This window comes from Rhinichthys klamathensis, unplaced genomic scaffold, assembly GCF_029890125.1.
Source record: "Rhinichthys klamathensis goyatoka isolate OS25496 unplaced genomic scaffold, OSU_Roscu_1.1 h1tg000088l_1, whole genome shotgun sequence".
Lineage (NCBI taxonomy): Eukaryota > Metazoa > Chordata > Actinopteri > Cypriniformes > Leuciscidae > Rhinichthys > Rhinichthys klamathensis.
In genome coordinates, this window is record NW_026606628.1 from 261,892 (window position 1) to 279,612 (window position 17,721).

General features: G+C 37.5%; 1 protein-coding gene across 6 annotated transcripts; it reads left to right on the top strand.

Moving 5' to 3' along the window:
* The first annotated feature begins 2,265 nt into the window (after positions 1–2,265).
* prkag3b (protein kinase, AMP-activated, gamma 3b non-catalytic subunit) lies at positions 2,266–16,559 on the top strand. Of its 6 annotated transcripts, XR_008807167.1 has the most exons (14): positions 2,266–2,422; positions 6,824–6,923; positions 7,731–7,773; positions 8,740–8,852; positions 8,986–9,067; positions 10,659–10,717; positions 11,494–11,539; positions 11,630–11,684; positions 11,775–11,901; positions 13,576–13,741; positions 13,825–13,862; positions 14,001–14,147; positions 14,589–14,762; positions 16,187–16,559. XR_008807167.1 is itself a non-coding variant. In XM_056251670.1 (12 exons), exons 1-12 carry the CDS (start codon positions 6,906–6,908, stop codon positions 14,703–14,705), a joined length of 1,011 nt encoding a protein of 336 aa, XP_056107645.1. In that variant the 5' UTR covers positions 6,677–6,905; the 3' UTR covers positions 14,706–14,801. The 6 variants fall into 6 exon arrangements, 1 of the variants encoding a protein (XP_056107645.1); XR_008807166.1 differs by lacking the exon at positions 2,266–2,422 and having other exon boundaries at positions 6,677–6,923; XR_008807168.1 differs by lacking the exon at positions 2,266–2,422 and having other exon boundaries at positions 6,682–6,923; positions 8,712–8,852.
* Positions 16,560–17,721: the final 1,162 nt, after the last annotated feature.

Sequence of the window (17,721 nt, forward strand, 5' to 3'; positions counted from 1 at the left end):
ATTCAGACATCTCGTGCATACAGATACAGATTCGGGCTACGGGCTACAATCGCCTACATAGGCGAAATTTGTTTGACATTTAAATAATCGAAATAATAATTCTAATCGTAAACACAGCCATGTTGAAGCCTGCAGCAATGTTTTTCATTGATGGTTTGGCAGTCCACTCTGCTTATTGTTTTTTGAGAATGTTACACTCCCGTTTGTCATTGTGCACGAAACTTCACGCCAATAAATCATCAGAAATATTGCTGACTTGTGCGCCGCGTCTCAAGCGCACTCTTTAATGCCTGTTAGTTGTCCGTGGATTTGCCTATATTTGGCGAAAATGGAAACGTCTTTAGACATGGAAAATCGATTTTACAATCGATTCAATGAACATTTGTCTCAAAAATCGATCAGGATTTTATCACAAAAGTGACAGCCCTAGTACATAATAAACCTCATAATACTACTATAATCATATTACTATAACTGAATGTGATATGGTGATTTAAATGTGCTTGCGCTTTTACTTTGAGGAGTGCCGTTCCAGAGCATATGTGCTTCATATGATCAATGCGATTAATCTCAGTTCTAATTGCAAGAAAGTGTCAATGACTTTTTCCAAACTGTAAATGGTTAGTTCATCCAAATATAAAAATTCTGCATTCACTCACTGTCATGTTGTTTTCGCGCATCATGCAAGCATTTGAATGTCCGTGTTTACTACAGTAATACACGTCGTTGTAAATGTGTCCATCGTATAAAGCCATTGTGTCTCTTCAGAAGACTTGAATTTGGATTAGACCACTTGATTGATTATTTTTACGATGCCTTTAAGAATATATATATATATATAATTTTTTTTTTTTTTTTTTTTTAAAGTTTAGGGGTGGTGATGGCGCAGTGGATAAGACACATGCCTTTGGTGTGAGAGACCCGGGTTCGAATCCACTGCGAGACACCAATGTGTCCCTGAGCAAGACACTTAACCCCCTAGTTGCTCCAGAGGCGTGCGACCTCTGACATATATAGCAATTGTAAGTCGCTTTGGATAAAAGCGTCAGCTAAATGAATAAATGTAAGTTTTAGAGGAATGGACTTAAAATGGAGGGACAGAAATCCCTCAGGTTTAAAAAAAATATATATCTTCATTTGTGTTTGAAAGTTGAACGAAAATCTTATAGGTTTGAAACGACATGAGTGAGTACATGACAGAATTTACATTTTTGGGTGAATTATACCTTATAAATACAGTAAGCTGAGTCTTGGATACAACTAAATCAATTATCGCAAATCATATCGATACATCAACAATACAAATGGTCACATTTTTATATTGTGAAATCTCAATATAACTATGTATCGTTACACCCCTACTGACCGGTATTTCTGCATGGGTAGGCTAAAGGGATAGTGTCTCATAGGGGCAGATTCCCTTTAGTATGCGTTTAAGTTACTATTGAGCACAAGTAATGTGTTTACTTCTATAATAAGTGGTACAATTACTATTGCTCATAGCGAATTGAGCAAACGGTGTAAAACAGTTGTTCTCAACTAGGGGTCTGGGAGCACCAACAAACTTCCAAGGAGCCCTAAAAATGATATTTCTTATTTTAGTTAAATTTTTCTTTCTTTTAAGAGGCACGGTTCCCATGGTCTTGGGAAAACCTGGAAAAATGAGGTAGCTTAAATTTAAGTGTTATTTCTAGATCTGAAAAACTGTAACTGTAAATTCATTTGTTAAAAAGAAAAACTAGAGATGCTAGAAAAACTATTTAATAAAAAACCTAAATGCTTGTAATAAGAGAGTACAAAAAGAATGCATTTTCCAAACCATGCGTTCACTTTATCCAATTGCTCTTAAACCTATAATAATGATTTATAGGTTAGAGGAGTCGGGACAGGATATGCGTCATTTGCCTGTATGTGTCACATCATATTCGTAAACAGAAATATAGCTTTGGAACATGTAAGGTGTGGGAGTAGCGTGAAGATGGACCATGCAAGACTACAAACCTCCGGGGAATCACCTTTTGTAAAAACAAACAAACGCAATGCTAGTATGTAACTGTGGTTCTGTAAATTCCAGATGACTGCCAGAGGTGGTGCTAAGCACCAGTGTATTATCGCAGCGCCAGCCAGATAGGTTATGAAAAGATAACAAAGTCCCGCCATGACGTAGGCCGAGTCGCAGGGATATAATCCGCAGTAGCCCAGTGTCCAGCCTCAGAATGGAATAACTGTCCACGACACCCAATGGTTCAAATGGTGGTGCACAAAGGAATTTGAGTACGAGCAGTCCCACACAGAAAAAGGCATAAAACAAACAGGCTTTAAATGCCTTGTTAGAAAACTATTAATAAGGTTATGAGATCCCAAAGAAGGACCATCAACTGGAGCATGATGAGCAGATATGGCGGCAACACACACTTTTAAGGTAGGAGTCGCTTTGTTGTCTTCTAATATATGTTTTAAGAGACTCTTTACTTTCAGCGCATTACAGTGAACGATCAATTCCTTGATCCTCACACCAAGAAGAAAAAGTCCTCGAGTCAGCAGCATGAAGTGTGTTGAAGTAGCCTTGGCATTACCAATGGTGTTGATTACTGCTGATTCACAACCACAAAAACAGTGATCTGGACCCAGTGGCCAGACCCAAAGCTGAAGACGAGCCGGATCTAGATGCCAAACTTGCCCATTCGGCTTAGAGGTTTTTTTTGATGGGAAGCTGTCATGGTTGGCCCTGCAAATGATTTCGAAGAAGAGAAAACCATGGCTTGGCCGCCCATTGAGGTGCCACTAAAAGTACTTTGTGTTGTAACAGGAATATTCGGTATAATCTCCCATAGAAGTGAAAATGGAGGGAACGCATACAGCAGGCAACATGGCCACTCGTGCGCTAATGCATCCTGTCCCAGTGGGCTGGACTTCTCAGACCTCACAAACCACCCGTGGCAATGAGTGGTCAGTTCTGACACAAACAGGTCCACGTCTGCTTAGCCATTTAGCCCCACTTCCCCGGACGTAGCAGATCCCTGGTCAGAGCATCTGTGATTTGATTGTCCGTTCCTGGGAAATTAACCGCGCTTATTGAAGCCAGTTGGTCTCTGTACCATCTGACGATCTTGCAAGTTAGCTGTAAAGATGCGAGAGACCTGGTGCCACCCTGATGATTAAAATGAATGACAGAGTCTATGTGTTGTCTGACCGGACAAGCACATGACGGCCTATCAATGCTTGTAAGAAGTGTTGTAGTGCTAGGTACACTGCCCTCAATTTCAGTATTGCTCTTCAGTCCCTCTATGACTCTCCAGTCCCTCTGTTATTGTGCCATCTGAAGTTGAGAAGCAGTGTAGTGATGCAATCTCTGAGTGTCCCAAGCTCACGAGTCACATTACTCATTGTCAATAGAGCAGTCTATAGGAACTGAGGCACAGAAGGGTCCACATTCGACGTTAGGGTTATTACAGGCAAGAAGCAGCTGGCAGATAGTAATCTCTGCTCAAGTTACATAAGCTACTGACTCAAATGCCATCTACAATAATGAGTCAGTACGTCCAGATAGTGCACCTGAACTCCAATGGAATCAGCCTCGGCCATTGAAGCTAGAGTACGGGCTGTCTTTGACGACCTTCTAGGCACAATGGCACCTGCAAGTGCATTGGAGAATTCTGCCATGAAGTTCTGACATGGTGGCATCGTAAACACATTTGCATCAGAATCTTGTCTGAAAAACACTGTCTGAATTGGCCGAGTCTGATTTTCAAGGCCCATAGACCTATAGATCTATAGTGTGTCATCCGGAGAGGATGGACCCGCAAGTCACCAGCAGCAGACAGGCTGGAGAAAACATCTTGAGGGGGGGGGGGGGGCTTGCATGGCAGTTTCCACCAATTCTTCACTATAAAAAGGACATCCAATTCCATAGTACGCAGAAGTTGAAAGTCACCCTGATCCACTGGTGTAGGCATGGCTGATACTGGGGTTTGTAAAGATTGAAGGCTGTCTTTCATCTCTGCCATTTCTGAAGAGAGGGAAGCAAAAGTCTCTTTGTCAGTGGTGCCCCAGTCGATGCTGATGCACAACACTTTTGAACTTGCAGTGGGGCTAAACCTGGTTGAGCTAGGCCAGGGGTCTCAAACTCAACTTAACTGGGGGCCGCTGGAGGTAGAGTCGGGGTCAGGCTGGGCCGCATCAAGTATTACACAAAAAATAGTATTCAAGTATTCCAAAAAAGTAGCACAACTGATCCAATCTTCTCAATATTTATTATTAACGTTTCTTCTGAACTGTTCCTCTGAATTTGAACATACCTTTCTGTACATGATTGGTTCTTCATGAGCTGTCGTTCTGACAGTTGAACTTCATTTTACAAACTTTTTTTGTCTATAACACATATTTGTGATATTTATATTTGCTTATGTCCTTTTTATTTTCTTTATACAACACATTAATGATATTGAATGTTTTTTTTGGAAGGCACATTTCCTTTTATTATACTTAGAAAAACAATTATTGCTTTTGAAATACAAATATTTGCAGTCATGTCTGCCCGTCTTATTGAATTCTTTCTACACATGTATAGTGTCTCAAATTACTGACTGCACAAATCAAAGCAAACCTTCTTATCAACCTGTTGGACACATATTACAAGCTCAAAGTGATTATTCTCACATTGTTTTAGAGCAGGGTCTCTCTCCAACACGTCGCTCGCGAGCTATCAGTAGCTCGTGGCCTGATTGGTGGTAGCTCGACAAGGGGCCGTTCACATATCGCGCTCACATATTTTGCGCGCTCAAGTTCGTTATTTCAAATGTAGGCGCGCGGCAAGCGCGTTTCATAATTGAAGCGACGCGCTCATTTTTTCCAGGCGCAGATGTTTGTACTTCGCGGTTGTCTATGACAACTATTGACAACAAACCCCACCGTAAGCTGTCACGAGACTATCTATGGTAGCCCATAAGGGATAAAAAAAAATTAAAAATTAAAACGCGGCACACGCAACGACGGGCCGCACTAACATTAAAATGTAATGTCAAGTAGGGGGCCACAAAATATCACCTCGCGGGCCGCGAGTTTGAGACCACTGAGCTAGGCTAACAGACGAGTTGGGGTCTAATTCAGCAAGGTGAAGTTGTCTCTAAAATTGGTAGCATACTAAGGTGCATACACAGATCAGTCAAAGTATCTTTTAGAAAATAAATCCCTAAACACTATGGGCAGCGATCATGTCCATCATCGGATAGAGAAGCATATTCGGGCACAATTTGGAGCTCTGAGGAAAGCTGGAGATAAGAGAGGCATGAGCCATGTCAATAACACGTCCCCGGTTAGTACCGTAGGAGCTAAAACAGTGAGAACATCAGCCCGGAGAAGTCAATCGTAGATACAATCTTTGGTTAGGACAGAACGATTTATAATCGCGACAACGCTAAATCGCACGAAAAAGGATCAAAAACTGGCCTTCGGATGGCACTACGTGTCATATGATAACCTGCATGACAGTGATTGCACAACAAAATCAAGATACAGTATTAGGTTTGTGAGGATGTAATCTTTTTACAGACTTTTACACCTGTGCTGCGAACCACATTTATTCGCACAGAGGAGCAGAGGCAAACCAATGCCAGAAGTTACAGGAGTGAGTCTACCTTTAAAGGGATAGTTCGCATTGAAATTAATTTTTGGTATGTTTTAGCTTATAGTATTTATATCGTTTTTACCTCTTGTAAACACAGCCGCGCCCTCAGATCACTTGGACGTGGCTGTGGTTACAAGAGGTAAAAACGATATAAATACTGTTCGTTTTCTCACACAAACCGCTCGTTTCGTGTCTTAGGCCATCAATGTGTACTTACATTGACGAGTCATTAAATCATGTTTAATTTGGACTTCTCTGTGCTTGCTCTTTGAGGTGGTGACCATAGACCTGCATTATATGACTGACAGACAAGAACGGTTTGACCTAAAAATATAAAAATTTAAACTACTGCGGAAACAAAGACACCTACATCTTGGATGCCCTTGAGGTAAGCTAAAACATACCAAAAATTAATTTCAAAGTGAACTATCCCTTTAATTATTATTTTCTCAACTTTCTGCTACATTATTGCCCATAAATAAAAAGACACTTACTGTACTGTAATGAGTTATGAAGAAAACTGGACTTCATAATTACTCTGTGTACTATCCAGTGACAATGGAACCCACTCGGTGGCCTAATGTAATCTCGGAGAGCAAAATGATGAGCAGATATGGCGGCAACACACACTTTTAAGGTAGGAGTCGCTTTGTTGTCTTCTAATATATGTTTTAAGAGACTCTTTACTTTCAGCGCATTACAGTGAACGATCAATTCCTTGATCCTCACACCAAGAAGAAAAAGTCCTCGAGTCAGCAGTGTTGAAGTAGCCCTGGCATTAACAAATGGTGTTGATTACTGCTAATGAAACACTTGGTGGCCTAATCTCGGAGAGCAAAATGATGAACACAATGTCCAAAGGCGCATACTGTGATCATTGTAACAGTGGTCCTTAATGTCAACAGTATGCTTTTCAGCTGATTGATCTTCCATTAAACATGCATTAATAAATTAGCAAGTCACAAATGTCTTAACCTTACCCATTACAAAATGTCATGGGAATATAAGTCATCTTACACATGTTTTGACTGAGGTCCTGCTTATGCTGTCCAGGACCAGGTTTAATGCAGGGGTGTTGTGGATACACAGCCACTCACAGTTGCAACAACTGTGATTCTCCTCCCCCTGTCTCACGTTCAGCCCTCTGCGTGCCTGGGCCGGCTTTCTCTCCTGATTTAGATTGTGCTCTGCACTCAGGGACGGGAGTACAGCTGAAGTATGCTCCGGTCAGGCCAGCTCAAGCACTGAAAACGTTTGCCTCACGGTGGGACCCCAGAACATGGACCCCCTGACAGAGGTAAGACCCAGAGAGCAACGTTTCTGATGAGGTGAATCTTATTCCAGGAACTGTTGTGACAGCTTAAACTTGAAAACATTATCATATCAACGTTTATCTTGATGTTTGCTGAAGTTTAACAAACTAAATTCAATCAACAAACTGACCCCCCCCCTCCCAGGCTTGTTTCAGTGTTGATGTTTCAAAATGAGTGTATTCAACAGATAACATATGCATAACTAGTCTTTCTGGTTGCTTTGCACATTGTGTTTATGTTTGAGGTTATTTTTGGAGATCTGAACAGTGCATGGAGACAAGGCCTCAAGTTCAAGGGTGAGGTAGAAATATGTTGCATGAAAACATCATTATTTCTTATAATAATTAACTACATTTGCTTTTCCTGAAAGAAAGAAAAAAAAAACCAAGTGATTGCAAGGCAGCAAAAGACTATAGTTAACATTTGAGTGAAGTTTAGACTGAATTAATTGTCAGAAATATAATATATCATATTAAAATTTTATATGCAACCTGGTTTATCTTTCTAGTCATACTGTTGAGATAATAGACCCTTCTCTGTGGGGTTCTGTGGCAGGATTTGCAGCGGTTAAGCAATATCACAGTCACAATCCGTTATGGCTGGGATTCGGCTGTAGGCACAAGGCCGCAGCTAATATACAGATCAATAACATTATTGCTGCTGACATTTTCTTTTGATATTTTTGATTTAATAGTTTGTTACATAAGGTGTCCTATGTTCTCTTCACTTCTCTTGACTGCTTTTTTAAGCATATTTCCTTATAGTGAAAGTCCATATCTTCTCTGTTTTAGTTCCCCTTTGTGGAGGATGAGGGGCTCACCATGAAGAAGACAGGTATCTATCAGTATCTTTTGTACACCCTGTGCGTTTATGAACATTAATAATTTCTTAGCTAGTCTAAGTATTAAATCATTTTCTTTTTTCCAGTAATGGTAAGCCAAAAAGGTTTGAGTAAGAAGTCAACTTGTCCTCTTCAAGGGGTTTAAGACTAAATCCAAACACTTTGCAAAAATTGCTTTTTTTATGACCAATGTGATTTATTAATCTCTCAATGTATTTTTTGTCTTTTGGAAAGTCATACAAACAAATATTGCGGATTATGTGTTTTGCTTTTGAAGCAAAAGTGAGCGCAAAAATAATAGTTGTTTTAGTGTCCCCAACTATGACGACTTCAGCTTCTTCTTAGAACCACAGAAATTTGAGACGGTGCTGCTTTCACGCCATGTTGTAATTACGAGATGACAACACATGAAATTCTACTCTGAGTTGTTCACATCCTTGGGTTTGGAATTATGCGTTTCTCTGGCAACACTATCAATGCCAATATGAATCTGCAGCGATCAGGTGGTACAAGTCGTAGCTCCCTGAAAGTTCTACAAGGGCGTGAACGCTTTTTACATGTCGAAATCTCGTAATAACGGTATTTCCGACATGTCGTGAACGCACCTAGTGTCCATCACTGCTACCACAAATCTACACAACATCACTATAGCTACCTTTGGTCCCAAATGTTAAGTAAAAGGCACCTCTAGCTGTCTTATATTTGTTATTTTTAACCAAAAACAAATTTCTTTTCCCACAAATAGTGTTGGTCCATGAATCTTCAGTAAAGAGAAAAAAATTCTTACTGGGGAGATTTTATGCCTTGATAAATCTGATTGATTTCTAAATGAAACTACAAGCATGTTAGTTTTTGAAATGGATTAATTGGAAATATGGATATATGAGTGTATCAGGACTGTCACATCTGCAGACTGACCGACCTGCAGCAGGGGTCTCCCTCTCTGTCTCCCTCTAAAGAGCCTCTCCAAGACCCTGACTCAGACGTGTACGCCAAGTTCTTCATGAGTCACTGCTGCTACGATGCCATTCCAACAAGCTCCAAACTGGTCATCTTTGACACAACACTGCAGGTGTGCTTATGTGCTGAATTCACATCCCTCACTACAGTGTTTTAGATTGATTTACATTCAAAATATTCATATATATTCCAGATTGAAATGTTCAGAGAGCATAAACAGTGAAATATGCGAGTGATGTGTACAGGTGAAGAAAGCATTCTTTGCAATGGTTGCAAACGGGGTCAGAGCGGCACCTTTATGGGACAACAAGCTGCAGTGTTTCGTAGGTAAGCAAACGTTAGGGTTCTGCTGAGCCTGTCAAAGTGTGGTTGGTCAGCTGTGAGCCTGCATCAGATTACTGAAATCTTATAATGTCACTGCAACATCCCAACCTAACCCATGTTAAGAAAAGCGAACATGTTTCACATATGCTAAAACACTCAGAAATCCCATTAAACCGCTATGTCCAAGCTCTACCCTCCATTTGATTTCGGGTCCTATATATGTAATAGGAAATAATCACACAAATCGCCTTCTACAGATGATCAGCTGCTTTTGACTAAATCGCAGCATTAACCCTTAAATGCACGAATGTTTCTCCAATCATTTTTACATATTCCCGGATCTATATCTAACATGGATGGATCTCTACCTGTTGCGATAATATAAAACTCTCCTGATATTACTGTAGCAATTAAAGAGAAATCAAATAAAGCATATTTTGTTACCTTTTGGAGCTTGAGAGGGTTCAGTTTGAGCAGATGTTTTATACCATCATCATCACTGTCCTCGTCAGTGCTCATTTCTTAGTACAGTCAGCATCTGGCTCTTATTCACAATATCTCAAACATATTGTCAAAACTATCATTTTCAACATCTTCAAAATCAATATTATGATCGCTGACAGCTTCTTCACCACATCCACCATCAAGTGACAGTGACACATATTTGATTGCATTCAGTAATTGCTCTGCAGTAATCAATCAATACTTTTCTTCAGCAAGCATGCATTCAATTTATCAAAAGGCACCGTGAAGACATAAATGCTGTTCTTTTGAACTTTCTATTCATCAGAGAATCCTGAAAAAATGTATCACATTTCAATATAAAAATATTAAGCAGCATAACTGCTTTCAACATTGATAATAATAAGAAATGTTTCTCGAGCAGCAAATCAGCATATTAGAATGATTTCTGAAGGATCATGTGATACTGAAGACTAGAGCAATGTTGAAGAAAATTCAGCTTTGCCATCACAAGAATAAATTACACTTTCAAATATATTAAATTACAAAACAGCTATTTTAAATTGTAAGAAAATTTCTCAATTTTACAGTTTTTATTTTTGATCAAATAAATGCAACCTTGGTGTGCATAAGAGACTTCTTTCAAAAACATTAAAAAAAACTTGAAATGGCAGTTTTCAAGCGATGATTCATCATGTATACATACTGTACGTGTGTGTGCTGACACAGCTTTGATTGATCATACTCAGCACCCCGTCCTCTCCGTCCGTGCCAGCGTCTAAGTTTAGTGTGGCTTCTGGGCGATGGTATCTGGTGGGAAATGGCAGGGTAGAGCTCTAATCCCCTGAACCTTCTCTGGGAGTAATAATAGCTATGCTAATGAGAAAGCATATCCTCCTACTGAAAGGAAACTCGGGTGCAGGAACGTGTTCCAGTTTCAGTGCATAGTGAGAGTTGGTATGTTTATGGTAATGTTAGCCTCTTGGTACTTTAATTTCAAGCTGTAATTTGTTTAAGAACTTTAAGTTCAGTATTGTATTGTCTGGTCAGTTTCAGATCGGCTTGTGTGAATTAACATTTGAATTTAAACCTGAGTGCTCCTGTTTATGTTGTGCTATTTCTGTCTTTGCAGGGATGCTCACCATTACAGACTTTATCAACATTCTCCATCGTTACTACAAATCACCCTTGGTAACCAAAGACACTATCTAACACCTTTTTTTCCAAATTTAAAGTCCCCCTGTAGTCAATTATTGTATCCCTTAAAACTCACCTTTGATCACCACAATTACATATTTATTATATGACATATTCCGTGAAAAAAATGACTTCATCTCTTAAACTAGCTTGAATGTAACTCTACAATCTTGCCTCATTTAGTATACGCGGTTATATGAATATGCAAATTGGCCCCGCCTCCACTCACTCACACCAGCTCAGAGATCCACTCGTTGACGATCACACATTGACGTGATTGGTTACAAGGTAGTTTGTGATGTCAGAAACACCAGCGATTTTAAACCGTGTTTTTGAGACTGTCTTTGGCTCACTGCAGTTTTATGGAGAAAATACGCCGCAATGGTGTTGACTTATGAATTTGCACATAGTTTGTCTTAAAGCATATTAAAAACACCACATAGACATATAAACAGTATTAAAAGCTTTATTTTTTTTTATTTTACCATGGGGACTTTAGATAAATATATGGGAAACTGGAGCTAGTTGTGAAAATTGTTACTGAATTATTCTCATGGTATCGATGTGTTCTCATCACTCCAAAAACATTTCAACAACCATTATTGCATAAAAAAACATAAGGTATAACAAGCACACATTGACCTTTTTGAGCGTTGACATTTTATAATGTGACAAAAGCTTTCTATTTCAAATAAATGCTGTTCTTTTGAACTTAGCACAACTGTTTTCAACATTGATAAAGATAAGATCATGTTCTTTTTCTGTTTTAGGTTCAGATTTATGAGCTGGAGGAACACAAGATTGAAACATGGAGAGGTGATTGTGTATAGTTTTAAGGACAAATATCTATGTGTATATGTATTACTGTAATGTTTTAAATTAGAAGCTCTGTTTTCCCTCTTCCAGAGATCTATCTACAGTATTCTCTCAACTCCCTGATCAGCATCACACCTGAATCCAGGTAAACCAGGACTTCTACTGCACTTTGCATGCTTTTTTTCTTTTCTGTAATCTTTCTAGTGACAGAGAGAGTTTTGTTTTCTGTTGCCAGCCTCTTCAAAGCCATTTATTCTTTACTGAAGAACAAGATTCACCGGCTACCCGTCATAGATCCAGAATCAGGGAACGTCCTCCACATACTCACCCATAAACGTATCCTCAAGTTCTTACACATCTTTGTAAGAGCTTTTATGTTGTTCTCTTTATATAACCTTGCATTAAATGTGCACTCAGTCATTTTTACCTCATTAAAAGGTGTTTTATTTATAAATGAATAAATACTAGTAATACTATTTAAAATGATTTCCACACAAGTGAGATGGTGACTTCAGTCAGATGAGAAGCTCAATAAAAGCTGTCTAAATTTACCATTGTTTGGCGAATTATCATGGGAGAAATCCATTCATTTTAATACTAATCCAATTTCACTAAAGGGCAAAAGCTTTCCCCATGAAGATTTCTCGACATGTTCGAGTTTTTCATGCAAATTTACCACGTTGACCAACAGAAAGCTTGATTGATTTGAAAAAAATTACTTCTGTACGAGTGGTGCTTCATGCATCACTACACTTTTTTTGCCAGCAAATTTTGCTGATGTGACCACACTTTTATTTTAAATGGAGCTGGTCACCTCATGAGAGTTGACATATTATGTGACCTCAATAACCAGCACTGTTATTGAACAAGTTAATCATGGCTGACTGCAATTTGTGTAATGCTGCATCCTTTCCACTAGGTAAATAAATAAAAGTAAATATTTGCTAACAAAACATAACCCAATCCACTTTTCAACCCAATCTCATGTAGCAATCTAACTGTACAAATTCATTCGAAATTGCCACCTTGTAATAATGTTATTCATACGGAAATATGCACTCTTTAGGGGGGGGGGGGGAACGTGACAGTCCACCCCTAACCCCACCTCTAAACCTAACCATCAGTAAGAAGATTGTTTCCGCCACTGAATAAAAAATGTAATTGCAACTTTTTATCTCACAATTCTGACATTTTTTTTCTCACAATTGCGAGTCTACATCTCGTATAAACTCTAGCAATTGCGTGTTATAAAGTCAGAATTGTTTTCTTTTTTCCTCAGAATTAACTTTATAACTCGCAATTGCGAGTTTATATCTCACAATTCGGAGAAAAGAATTCAGAATTGCGAGATATAAACTCGGAATTGTGAGAAAAAAGTCAGAATTTGTGAAAAAAATCTGAATTGGGAGTTATAAAGTTATAAATGGCGAGAAAGGTAAAAGTCAGTATTGTGAGAGACTCATTATCTCTCAATTCTGACTATATTCTTTGCAATTGGGAGTTTATATCCTGCATTTCTGACTTTAAAACTCGCAATTGCAAGTTTTAGTTAAAATCTCGCATAAATTAGCAATGCGAGTTATAAAGTCAGAATTGTTCTCTGTTTTTCCTCAGAATTACCTTTCTAACTCGAAATTGCTAGATGTGAGTTATAAACTAAAACTTGCAATTATTACATATTCTTTGCAATTGCGAGTTTATCCTGCAATTCTGACTTTATATCTCACAATTGCAAGTTTATAAACTATATATCGCAATTCTAGGAAAAAAAGTCTCAAGATGTAAATTCGCAAATGTGAGGAAGAAAAGTCAGAATTTGTATCTTTTCATTTTTTTTTTAAAAGTGAGGCAAGCAGATCTTACAAAAACGTACAAATGAGACTGAAACAATTCATACGAATTAGCCACCAATTCGCCAAAACGAAAAATAGTTATGAATATGCCATGAAAGTGTGTTGGCACTTTTAATGTTACATTATGTTGACTGTCACCATAGCTCTGTATTGAATGTTGAATATTTGCTTTATGAATCTCAGGGCACTATGATCCCCAAGCCACGATTTCTACAGAAGCGGATTGAGGAAGTGGAAATCGGAACATTCAAGAGCATCGCGACTATCAGGGAGACAGAAACAGTTTATGACGCTTTATCAATATTTGTAGAGCGACGGGTCTCAGCCCTGCCCGTCATCAACGAGCAAGGTACGGAGTACGGCTGTTTGTTTTTCTTCAACCAAAAGTATATTTCATGTATCTTTTTCAGATATTTTTTGCATTTTCTTTAGGGAAAGTGGTGGCTCTTTACTCCAGATTTGATGTCATTGTACGTAGACTCACATCCACACCTCTGCTCTTATTTAATTAATGTTACAGCAAATGGCTTTCAGATGTTCTAAACAAAGCTTTAAGTTGGTATTGTCAGTTTTATCAGCATTTACATGTTTTCCTGATTCTTCAACAGAATTTGGCTGCACAGCAAAGCTACAACAACCTGAACATGACGATGCAGGAAGCCATTCAGGGCCGCTGGTGCTGCATTGAGGGGGTGCTGAAGTGTTACCCTCACGAGACCCTCGAAACCATCATTGATCGCATCGCTGAGGCAGAGGTATCAGAACAAATAGTTGCCATGTTACATGACATTGAGCTCAGCCATCTTTAAAATTTTGTCTTTGAACTTCCGTTTTTGCGGTAACTCTGTATATTTCTATGGCATCGCTGTTGAAGAGTAATTATCCGGTGAAGTGGATTTACTTATTGTAGAGTTAACGAAAGTTATCATGAGAATTGTAATGTTTGAAGCGGATGTCATAACAAATGTCAGTAGACTAGGAAGATTTTAAAACGAGTGGTTCATTCATAAATCCGTGAGATCTTAACTATGGAAATACAAACCGGAAGACGGAACACAACGAGCACAGCGCTGGAAATGGGCGGGGCTACATAAGGTCTATACTAGAGTATTCAAGAACTGATGGCTTATTTTTAATCACATCAAGTGAAACATGGCGTCTACTGTACACTGACTAAGGTACATATGCTCTTTCAGGTTCACCGTCTAGTGCTGGTGGACACAGAGGATGTGGTGAAGGGAATCGTCTCCCTCTCTGATTTGCTTCAGGCACTGGTTTTGACTCCTGCAGGCGTTGAAGCACTTTTCTGTTAACACCAGTGGAGAGCTTCCTCTCCACCATCATCCTCACTTCCTATCCTCTCTTACCAGGTAGGCAGACTGTCCTTTTTTCCCTTTTTGCTGTATTTCTCTTTCTTTATCTCTCAGATAAATGGTACAAAAGCTGTCCCTGGGTCTAAAGGTACACATTTCTACCTTAAATAAGTAAAGGGTGCATTTTAGTAACTTAAAGGAACATATATATACCATTTAGGATCTAAAATGTATACTTGAGGTAACACTATTACACTCTTAAAAATAAAGTTTCCAGAAGGGGGTTTTCTCAGTGATACCATACAAGAACTATTTTTTGGTTCCCCAAAAAACCTTTCAGTCCAACTGGTCTTATGTGCATCCTTAAAGACATTTTATATATATATATATATATATATATATATATATATATATATATATATATATATATATATAATTTTGCCTGTGTGAACGCCAACTGCATACATTTTGAACATTATTTTTATTGGAATTTTATAATTTCACCCTCATTTCCTTTCATAAATCTATTCAGGTACACAAAATAGTTACTCTAAGGACAAAAATGTCCCCCATTGAAATGGCCATTTTTAATCCCAGGGTCATTTAAGTATAAAATGATGCAGTCTTTATTAATAAGCTTTCATTCTGTTGGCAAGGCTTCAAAATGAAAATGTTTACTTTTTTTTGTTTTGTTTTTTTACCAGATGGTTCCATTTTCTCAGATTTGGCTTATAAAGCAAATACTCTTTTTTTTTTTCTGCGTATTATTTAGCCAATTGGATAAATTGTGTGTGTGTGTGTGCGAGCTTGTAATATTTGAGAGTAATTTGTTTTGTTGAGCGTGTAATTTGAATAAACCTCAAATTTGGAACACAACTTGTTTCGATTTTAGATTTTCTAGCAGTTTTTGAGTTCAACATAGAAAAAATACATGTTTCACATAAAATAAAACAATAAATCATTTTCATCTGCAATCGACTTTTTTCACTTCAACAGTAATCTGCCAAGGGTCTTCTTTAAAATGAGACTGAAGTCTGTGCTCCAAAGTGTAGTGTAATGAACATTTTTAAATAATCTGAAAAAACGTTTTCCACTATAAAGAAACTTATTTGTATTTATAAGGAAATTTATTTATGAAACCATAGAGGCCTATAAAGAATCTTTATTTGTGTAGTACCTTTTCAAAGGGTACCGTAGTGGGCTTGTGTGTCATTTTTTTCTAATAGTGTATCTGTTGTGTTATTTATAATGTTTGCTCTGGAGTGCATGGACTATTTAGCTCTTTGGAGACATCTTTCATATAAAGATATTTTAAATCTTTTTTAAATCTGCAAATATTTTAAAGAGAAAGAATATTCCTATTACTGTGACCAAAACATACATGGACATTAGCGTAGATCATGTGTTACTTTGAGTGCAAGAACATTTGTTAATGAAGAATAAAGCAATAATGCTTGTTCCTTCATAATTTTGTTTTCCAGAATTTTGTCGCAAAAGAAACCATGAGCCTTGCAGATGAATGCTCGAAGACAGAAAGTGTAAATATTTTTGATGTTGCGAGCACTTTGGGTTTTGATGTTTCACTATAAACATGTCTAATCTTATTTTACAATTTTACTTTTATATTTGTGTAATTTATTAAAGAATTATAATCACATAATCATCTGAACTGTGCTAGTTCTATGTCAGATAAAACTACAGACATCAAGCATGCCATGTAATAATGACAACTTTCTGGCAAAAAATCTCTCTTTTTATAACATTTTTGTTATAAAACTTCTTGACCCCTGATCCTCACTTTGTAAATAAACAGATTATGTCATTTAGTCACATTAAATCCAAAATTCACTGTGGTGTTCGTGCAGACTTACTTATAGTGGATTTACAGTGTTATATTTCATAATTGCATGTTTAATGCAGTGATTATACTGTGATACTATTACTATATGTCAAAAAGGCAAAGTTGTCCTGGTAAAAGATTTTCTCAAAATGGCTTTGACTACATTGAATCTATGATTCCAGATGTACCAAGATAGGTAAAGTAGGATATTTTCCTCCTTTGGATATAGACATTTTTGTGATAATATTTAAAGTTTAATGTGATAATATTATACATTTTGCAGCTATTGAGGTGGGATACAGGTTAGGTTGTTGGTGGTATGATCAGGAAGGGTGTGTTAAGGTGTAAGGGAAGGGGCAACAGTATAATTATAGATGTAATAACATGTAATAAAATACAAGAACAGTGTACAAACATGCATGTACACAATAAGGGCATTGTATCAAATGATTAATTTAAATCTTAGTACATAGTAGTTAAGGACACTTACTATAAAGTTTGACCCACTAATCAATAAGACCACATTTAACTTGAGGCAAGTTCAGGCTTCACGCTTTTAGAAAACTACTGCGCTACAGCATGGAAACAAGTCAAACTGATTAAACCGCCTTACAGAATATAACTATTTCAAAATTATATTCTTTAGACTATAACTGTGGTTCTGAACTGCATCAAAGGCTTATAATATATAAATATAATCTGTATAATTTATATATTTTTAAAATGCCATTTGTTGTATTTTATTTTCATAATATTTTGATATAAGAAAATAAATAATCCAGCCTTGTGATGGCAAATGTTTGAGTTGTTGGTGCATATATTTACCAGAGGTGGATCCTTGTACATCCTGCTTTTCACTGTCAGCAAACAGTGTCAAGTACTTATGGCTTGCTTAGAACTTCAACCCTATTTGCATCAATTGTGTTTCAGACCAGGTTGAACACTTACATTTATTTCAGTATATAAATGACACCTTTGTGATTAAATATCTTAATTGCTACTAATATTTTTAACCACTTGAATTATTTGAACTACTTCAATGACTAATGTCTTAAGACATTGGCACTTTAAGTGAATGCTGTTCAAACAAAATTAAACTAAATAAATATTTAGCATGAAACTGACAGTAACAATGTAGGCTAACTTAATATTTATTCATTTCTACTTGTGGTAAAA

Bases quoted from the DNA above. Each gene is read 5' to 3' on its own strand.
- prkag3b (XM_056251670.1), top strand. The intron at 7,774-8,739 runs GTATCTATCAGT...CTCCCTCTAAAG, and splicing joins GCTCACCATGAAGAAGACAG to AGCCTCTCCAAGACCCTGAC. The intron at 9,068-10,658 runs GTAAGCAAACGT...CTGTCTTTGCAG, and splicing joins CAAGCTGCAGTGTTTCGTAG to GGATGCTCACCATTACAGAC.